Here is a 9,228-nt window from a genome sequence, read left to right as displayed (position 1 = left end):
TCATAACTAAGCTGTTTCCTCACCATACTGTCATGTGGGGCGTAATGGGGTTCTCTCAAGCCGCTGGATGCGGCTTTTACCCTTACGTCCGCTCTCATTCTGTATTCTGTGGAAAGAGAGAAATAAAGACTATTATATTATTATTAAAAAAAGTTACAACACCCCTTCACAAATATCAGTACGGTAAGAGAAACACGTTTGCTCTTTTTATGTATACAGAAAGTGAATGTACTTGGGCACATAAAACATGCGAAATAGTGCTTATAATGGGAGCAGAGCATAAAACAGTAACGTCAGGTTTCCGTGCCTGGTGTGTTATCTTGAATGATATAATGTCAGAATAGCGAGACGTGTTGACACTTATTCCAATGCACGAAAACCTACGACAGGCAATATTCAGTTATTCATTAAGTTCGATTAGTGCATATGTCCATGTAATTTTGACAGGCCAAGTTGGTCTCCTCTTTAATTGTAGGAAACATCTCAAACATTTTTTCTTCGTTGGTGCAAGATGGTAGTTCTAGCTTCTTAAATGAGTTTTGCCATCTGCTTTTTCTAACATTTATTGTTTTATAGTTTTTCTATACTTTATTGTTTTATCAAGTGTAGATTGGTCGATACGCACTTGTGCTTAGTTTAATTCTCAGAATATTTGCTGCAATTGGGACTTTCGACACAACATTGTTTTGGTTGATTCAGTTATCAGCGACACCAATAGTAAAGTTATCAAAAAAATATTGTTATTTTGCTCAAAGAAATACCTGCAATTTTTTTGTTTACTGAAGCCATGTCAATTTATCTTTCGCGCTTGACGCTCTACTGAAGTTACCCTGCTTTCCCTAACTGACTTCATCAAACAATCTATTAACGCGATAGCGTTAGGGGCTCCGTTAGCATAAAATCCGGCGTCGGCGTCGGTGTCGGCGTAAGCGCCGGCGTCCGTGGTGGAAACAATAATTCCGAACCACCCCGACCACGCAGGCCCCACGCGTGGCGCAGAGGTGCGGGTGAACTAATCGAAATTCTCAAAGCAAAATGCATCACCAAAATCGTAAAGTACGACGCAACCACAACTCACAGAGGTTATAGCGTCAAATTGGAATTTACATATACGAGAAAAGCAATATATTTTACACGGTAACCTTACGCGTCAGGTTTGAATTGATGGTCCCCGAGTGGGCCTAGCCAGGTGACCTTGAGTTTACTCGCGTCTGTTGTGGAGCGATTAAAGTTGTTTCACCCCTTTTCCAGCATTTCTACCGCTGATACAACGGCGCTCCACGGTTTGCTCCTTGTAAATGTATTAACCAGATGGCGCTTTCCTCCTCGGCCAACGCATGCGGAGGCGAAGTTGGAGAAAAAAGAAAGCTGCAGTTGCCGGGAAGCCTGATAAACAGCCAGGGATCCTTGAATGCTATCGCGTTCCTCTTTGAAGGCGAAGCTTAAGCGACCTCAAAATTTTTTATTTAAGATGTGTGGTTGGCTCATTTTTCTTCGACTTCCCAAAAGCAGTTGGCGCAATGATTCATATCTTCTTGTCTAACAAACTCGAAGTGCGTGTTATTTCAAGTCCGGTCCTAAAGTTAATAAAACGTTCCTTACTGAACAGACAGGACACGGTATACATACCAAGCTTTTTCTCTGCTAGGGAACAATTATTCAAGGAGTGCCGCAAGGCTCGTCACTTGGTCCAATAATTTTGTGCCTTACATCGATGATCTTCCTGACCGTATAAACATAGCTCATGGCATTTTATATCTCGGCGATTCGACTATTTCTTTTGCTGATACTTGTATTATCACTCTCACAACTAGATTAAAAGCTATTCTTTGTAGAGTCAAAGTGGTGCCATTATTCTGCTAATTTCCGGTTTTCTAATCGCCTCAATGTAAGTTAACCTCACTATCGAGCATCATAATACTCTATCATTCCTTTGTGTTCACCTCGATGGTAATGTGAAGCTCGTTAATTATATTGCTCACATTGAAGAGATGGCAGCGTTCTGCATTCGTGCGCTCCTTAAAGCACGCTCATACTGATCTCATCGCATTTTCTTTGTCATTACTTTGCTTGGATAGATAGTAAATGAGTTATGGCATCTAATCATGAGGTAATACACTTCTGTTTCATGTTTGATTTCTTCACCATTTGGAGAACCAGGCTTTTCTGATTGTATTTTACTGTTATCGTGACGGAAGTGCTACTGCCCTTCTTCGTTGCAGCAACATTTTGACCATTATTAACTTGTTTGTGTTACTATAATAAGAAATATCAAACAATCTGTCTAGTAATTTCATCGATTGGAATATTTCAGTAAATACTAATTGTAACAGGTTTGCTGGTAAATATAATTTGCCTGTCTCAGGTTTTGACTAAGTGCCGTAAGTCATCTTCATCTCTCTGAGCCATCTTAATAAGGAATCATTTATACATGTATTTAAAAGTTAACGTGGCTTTAATTGTAATAAATTATTAATGAAATACTATGTTGTTAAATTTCATATGTTCGTGCACCTTTAGTTCAAATACTAGGATTTTGTTTCTATACACGCACACACACACACACACATATATATATATATATATATATATATATATATATATATATATATTTATTTATATATATGTGTGTGTCTGTGCGTGTGTGTTTATTCATTTCTTTATTTTCTTTATTCTTTATGCTCAAGCTAATTTCGGACTTGATGGGTTAGTGCTATCGTTCCTGCTGTTGCTAACCTTTGTATTATTTATATGTAACCTTCACTGAGGGTCCCGTTTCAGACTAGTACTTTGGGACTGTCATCTTCACACTTTCTGTGCCTGAGTTGACCTGAAATGTACTAATTTTACCAATAAATGAAACAAATGGATGGGCAACAAAGTAGGCAAGGATCACACGCAATCAGCCAAAGCAATTTGTAAAAGGAAGCTGTGCTTCCTGAAAAATGGCATATGCGCCAATGACCAAGCGTGTAAGTATTTGCATAGGAAACGACATATATCCTAATTTAGCGTCCCATATGCTTCATTTCTTTCCGGAGAGGGGTCAGCATCTGCTCAGCAATCCGAGAAATGGAGGTGCGCCGAGTGAACAACAAGTCATGACATCGCAGCTTCTTTCAATGCACAAGGACATGTGGGTACTTCGCGCTTTAAAATTATTGCTGTCACATTCCTTCTGCCCAGAACCAAACTTCAGCACGATTTTGTTTTTTCATCTCCGGTCTGACACGATTGCAGCCGAAAGCGTAAGTTTTTTTTTTGAAATATATGTGCTTTCTATGCAGAAATTTCTTCTGTGACGCGCAGTCGGCGTTTAAATAAGAAGGGCACGCCGCAGCTGTCGCATTTCAGATATTTTTCTGCTTTCAGTCAAGTGAACTTCTGACTCGACCAAGGTTCAACCAAAGATCCGTACTTTCAGCATGCGTGCCCTTCATGTTATGCTCGTATTGGCCGTTGCCGCCCTGGCGCCAGGTATGTACTGCTTCCTGTTTAGCTACTCTGCTGTGGCGCTGGTACGCTATTCCTTCATATTTGTGAAGATAATAGCGCCATCTACGTAGGAGATGCGTGCATACGTTTCCCCGCCAATAACGTAAGAAATCACAAATATGGAAGCAAATATGGAAAAAAGTGAACATTTTCTTTTGTTTCATGGTACGCTAAATCCCGCTTTCGCAATAATAAAACAAATATGATGTTTACCGGGAAAGCTGGCATTCCAAAAAGAAAATAAGCCACTCTGAGAACAATTTCTTAAAGCGCGATGGCGCTCCTTATACCGCAAAAATGTATCAGAAACAAAATTCGTATTCCCACTGTTACATTATTTAGTACGTTGGACTTAAGTTTCAACTGAATGTTTCAACCAAATATCTAAAGTGCAAAAGTTATTGAATATGTTTCCTGTTATCTAAGTTTTCATCGGGCATTCGAATTCTCATATATCATATGTACATTTGGTTCAATTTATGATGCCCTTTATTACGCTTTTAGTATCTTGCAGTCATATCGAACGCATGGTGGTAGGTAAGTGCAGTATTTCTTGCTAGTATAAATACCAGCCACAACCAAGACGCGAATTACTGATTTATAGAAATGGCGTTCTGGCACATAAAAACTAAGAGGAAAGAAGAAGGGACAGAGAGAGTACGCCAACCAACGACACGACGTGATATTGCACGACATTGTAAGTTACTACATGTCGTGCAAGATTTCTGAGTTGGGCCTCTTTCTGTCTGTTCTTTTTTTTTGCGTCTTAGTTTCGCTGCGCTAGAATCTCATTTATAGCATGAACTAATAAGCCGAAGACCGCATTCTAATGATTTCGAAATGAACATTCTATAGGATGTCATATTTCCAATTTTTGTTTCTTTGTTTTGTTTGCTGCGTAATTAGTACTACTAATTGATTCAACCGCGGACACCTCAAGGCTGCACTTGCGTTTTCTTCAAAATATCTACCGTCATACGGGGGAAGATGGATTTTTTAGGCACGTTTCTCATTATGTTTCGACCTGATAAACTCACGCTGCTAATGTCTTCTTTTTGTATATTCTTTTCAGCATGCCCGCACAGCCTTCACAACAGGTTTTTGAAACGGACTGAATTTCGATGCTACCCGGTAAGGATCATATAATTTAATACCACCGTGATAGTGTTCGTGTATCTGGATTTTAGCTTTTAAAGACAATAGTTTCTCAAGAGCTTCTTACAATGATGAAAAATAAAGTAAAAAAGAAATATTTCATTACTAGGACCAAATGTGCTCTCTAGTTTTATTACAGACAGAAGCCTAAAGTCTCCAAATACACTTCAAATGTACCATATTGATTGCGCCTTACAAAGCGGTTTCAGTCACTAAAAAAGGGGGGAGGGGTGCAGATGTTGGTCAAGGTCTGAAAACTAAACATATGCGTACCACCTGTATGTTTTGATGAAGTATGATTCTTCAATTTCCTTGCAACATTTACTGCGCCACTTTATTTCTTACTTTTATTGAAATGTAAAAAAACAGACACTTCACAAAGGGACAAGAAAATCAGCGACAAGCAGTAAACTTTATTAGCTTTTACATATCACTCCTGAGGTTTTTCAGGCTTCCGCACATGGCGGTCTTGCACTAAGCGGCGTTGCGAAAGCTGCTAAATTTGTAGATGATAAACTGATAAACATTAAAGCAGTCATTGTTAACTTTCCTGTACTTCTTTGATTACGCTTTAAAAATCAATATTCATCTTGATACAATGCACAAAACAGAACTAGGCCAGCAGACAGCACCGCAAACTCTATAATTATGCGACAGCGCACTTAGGTTATGATGATTTCGACATCTCAACAGCGGCTGGTGTGTGCGTCCAGAGTTATCTTGCACAATCTGTTTTATAAAAGTGATGTTTCTATACCTCGTATCTCCTTTGGCATTTTGTACACACTGTCACGTGACCGCGTACGCTCCGCACAAGTTGAGATTTCTGTTAGGTACATTCAACACAGTTGAAGTGTGCCTATAATGAAATAAAGAAATGCGTAGCCGATGGTGGCATTAAACCGTTGTCTTCCAGCAGAGCAATCCAGTGCTCTATTAGGACAGCACTGCATTATTATTTCTCTATTGCCAAGGTTCCTCTTTCAAACGTCTGCCGCGTGCGTCACGTGCAAGTTTCTCACATTCTTTCCTCGTGACATCTAGCTTTTTCAGACGCTGTATTTCACTACACTGCCTCAGGGATTGGCACTTACATTTTCACAGCACTGCCTCCGGGACGGGCCTATATTTTATGTCTGACAGATAGCTACAAAGTATGTGAGGTCTGCCTATACTGCTATTGCAATAACATACTACAAAATAGCCGAAAAGTTCCTCATAGCTGACATCTGCAAACTAAATATAAGGGCTTAACGCTACTAAGGGAAGAATTGCTGAGTTCGGTGTCAAGCCAGCCACCAGCCACGGCAGAAATGAAGCCTACATCAAAATGCCGCATAGAAACAAGTTTTCTATCAACGTAATTTAGAATGAGCGCGTATCTGCTTATGACAAATACAACTAAATATCTTTATTATAAATTCTACTCCACTATCTGCGCATGAGAACACATGCTTATTAGGACTGTGCGGCTGCCCACGCACGCAGAAAACTCAGACGGCCTGGCACGTCCTGACACATGCATGGGAACTCATTTGTGTGGATGTTTCTCAGCGTTGGACTGACCTACTGAGTCCTCGAAAATTCTTGACCTTGCCATGAAAATTTCCACCCTTTGAGAGGTGTAGATAATGTAAACAAGCAGTTTAAAAGAAATTAAATTGGTGTCAATATTATAAAAGTTTTTACGCAAACTGATGCAGGATTTGCTGGGTAAAAACTTTTTGGCTGTGGTAAATTAGGTTGTTTTCATTTCTTCTGTAGATTTAACTGCTAGTTTATGTGATATATATATATATATATATATATATATATATACATTTTTGTGTGCATATACATACTTCTCTCGATTCTCTGTCGAGAAGGAGTGAAAATGCACATCTTTGCATTTTAGCCACTCAAGGCTGCTTGTCCCAATTATTACTTTAAAGAAATCCTACTGAGACTAGCGTATATACCAGTAAATTGACTAAGTAAACATGATGATCGGAAATAGACAGAGAATGGTCGCCATGACCACTTTCCTAAGGTCTTGCGAGCCGCTACGTTCATTGCCCAAAAAATGAGTATTTTCCTTTCTAGATTTTTGGCAAGTGGAGAAGGACGGGGGTGACTAACGGAACAATATAAGTGTGACACCTTGTGAGACGAATTGTGGTGGCTAAACCAGAAGCTCTATTTCTGGAGTGCTCATTGCAACTAGTCCGCCAACGTGACGTTCGATATCACTAGGTTGATGCAAATGTTTTTTTTTTGTCTATGTATTACGGTCATCGTTACCTGGGTGGCAAGTCATATCTATATATGAAAAGGGTGCCACTTACGTAACAAAAAAGGCAGATGATGAATAGTGGAAAACGCATAAGAAAAGGTCAGATGAATTACTCTTCTACGATACCAAAACTCTTATCTTGAGAAAATTATTTGTAAGCTAGAAGAGATTCAATAAGAAAGACGGTTGACTATATACGCAGCATGCCGTGACGTCATAAACGTGGACGACATCTGCATTGACTGAGTTGTTTTTACTGATTAAGATCTACTACATTGTGTTCTAGAAGAGACAAATCCTGGATTTGGCAAGTTCTACAACTATATTACTGAGTCAAAACGGCTCTAAGACGAAACGAAAATTAGTCAGGTAACACTGACGTACCGGCGCTAAGGTTCTGCGCGAAGCTTCATAAAATGAAACTTTGGCTTCCAATTTCTCTTACAATCAACCTTTTACCACTAAATTAGTAAGGATTTGGTTTCAGAGAATAATTTGTTCGACTAAGCTAATTTAACGTTCCGTTTAGGTGTCACTTTAAGGCAGCGTGTGAATCTGAACTTGCATGTGCAATAGTAAGAGGAAGCTGGCGATGCCTTTGTGTCAATTGTCGTTCTCTTTTGCATACATTCGGCACCAGACTTTATTGAGCTGGTACAAGATTTGCAAGATTTTACAAACAAAGGACTACGGTCATTTTGAACACGACTATGGAAACGACGACAACGTCGAAGACAATTACGGAGGAGACAGTGAGGAGCCGGGTGATGAAAAAGAGGAAAACGAAAAAGAAACCACTACTGCCGCCCATGCGTCTTCGACTACTTCCACTGTGTCATCACAGCACAACTCGAAGTCGACAAGACCTGCTACACAGCAGTACTCAGCCGATGTCAGGAGTACAGAAAACACCCCGACTAAAACGCAAGAAATGCTGGTATCGGCTTCAGCGTCTCCGAAAGGTGGCTCGACAGCTCAGATAGGGACGTCAGCCACGACATATGCACAATCTACAGGATTACTGGTGTCGACAACCAAAAGCGCAACATTGACTATGTAATCAGCAAACGTGGCGAAGGATATACTGAAATAAAGCGGGACAGGAATTGGAACATTCTGGGGACATGCGGAAGCGTTAAACCAATTGCTCCTGTCAATAAATGCCATACTGTTATCCCTTTTTTCTTTCTGACTTGTATCATACTAGAGAATCTGGCAAGTAGCGAGCGGTTCGTACGTAGAATTTTTTTCTCTTTTGAATGCCACATGCTGGTAATGGTAAATACCTATGTTTTTTTTGTGCTTCTGACACTTGGCCTGCCTGCTACCGGATGGCATGTCACCATGACTGCAATCTTTTGCGGCTACACGCAAACCCGGCTTCACAACAGTACACGCTAATTTTGCACTCAGGAACCAGACCTCTGTCATCATCGTATTCCTCCAGAAGAAAAAAAAAGCAAGAATAACGAACTGATACGCCACTCCACGAAATAATAATAAAGAGATCAATATTGAATCAAATAATTATCCTCAAGTCCCCTCAAACATCGGATAAATATCTTGCAATCTTCTTATTTTTCACATTTTTTGTAGCTGCCCTAGAGACAACGGAGGTGGCATTTGTTTTGTTCTGGACGCAACTTCCCTCCCATATTACGTTGGGACATACCGTATGCACACTTACGTCACCCTTCCTGCTTATACCACCGTTCTTAATCCCAAAATATCGAGCACGTAGTGGTTACGTCGCATGCTCTAGGCTCTCGTACTTTTTTGAATGAGCAAAGAAACTCTCCCCAAAAGAGATTGCAACCGCTGAACCTACTTTATGGGAAGAAAAACCTCGCGTTTGCACTTTAGGGCCATTCAAAATTTTCGACATTCAAGATTCGAGATTTCTTTATTTCGGCCATATTTTACAATATGCCCCCGAGGAGAGGCTAAAGGAGGCAGATAATTCATGCCTCCTGACAAGGCCTTTCCCCGGTTTACAAATCATGGCGCCGGTGGCGAACAGGCAAAGCACATAATTATCAGGAACGCTGCTCATTGAAATTAATACGACAACAAAGACAACAAATGTACACCAAAGCAATGATAAAGAACTGCACAAACTAGTTAGCAGTCAACTAAAAACAGAAAACGGAAAACGCTGCGGTGAAAACAAAAACATCATGAGTAAAACAACAGATCAAACCAATTGATGACAATATAAAGGTTGCTGTGATTGTTCAAAGTTGCATAGAAGGAAAAGCATCTTTACTTTTTCCTAAACATCGGTACACTAGTAGTTTCTACAGCTA

At 40.0% G+C, this 9,228-nt stretch overlaps 1 protein-coding gene across 1 annotated transcript; it reads left to right on the top strand.

Moving 5' to 3' along the window:
• Positions 1-3,369: 3,369 nt before the first annotated feature.
• LOC125943943 (uncharacterized) lies at positions 3,370-8,404 on the top strand. Its single transcript, XM_049663529.1, has 3 exons — positions 3,370-3,477; positions 4,568-4,626; positions 7,563-8,404. Exons 1-3 carry the CDS (start codon positions 3,426-3,428, stop codon positions 7,980-7,982), a joined length of 531 nt encoding a protein of 176 aa, XP_049519486.1. The 5' UTR covers positions 3,370-3,425; the 3' UTR covers positions 7,983-8,404.
• Positions 8,405-9,228: the final 824 nt, after the last annotated feature.

The sequence above is a fragment of the Dermacentor silvarum genome, chromosome 3, assembly GCF_013339745.2.
Source record: "Dermacentor silvarum isolate Dsil-2018 chromosome 3, BIME_Dsil_1.4, whole genome shotgun sequence".
NCBI classification, from domain to species: Eukaryota; Metazoa; Arthropoda; class Arachnida; order Ixodida; family Ixodidae; genus Dermacentor; species Dermacentor silvarum.
The sequence above is the reverse complement of the archived record's forward strand: the minus strand, read 5'-3'. Positions and strand labels throughout refer to the sequence as shown.

Excerpts from the sequence above, each read along its gene's own strand:
- LOC125943943 (XM_049663529.1), top strand. The coding sequence starts at position 3,426 with ATGCGTGCCCTTCATGTTATGCTCGTATTGGCCGTTGCCGCCCTGGCG. Across the intron at positions 3,478-4,567 it reads CGTTGCCGCCCTGGCGCCAG|CATGCCCGCACAGCCTTCAC; the intron begins GTATGTACTGCT and ends TATTCTTTTCAG. Across the intron at positions 4,627-7,562 it reads CTGAATTTCGATGCTACCCG|ACTTTATTGAGCTGGTACAA; the intron begins GTAAGGATCATA and ends ATTCGGCACCAG.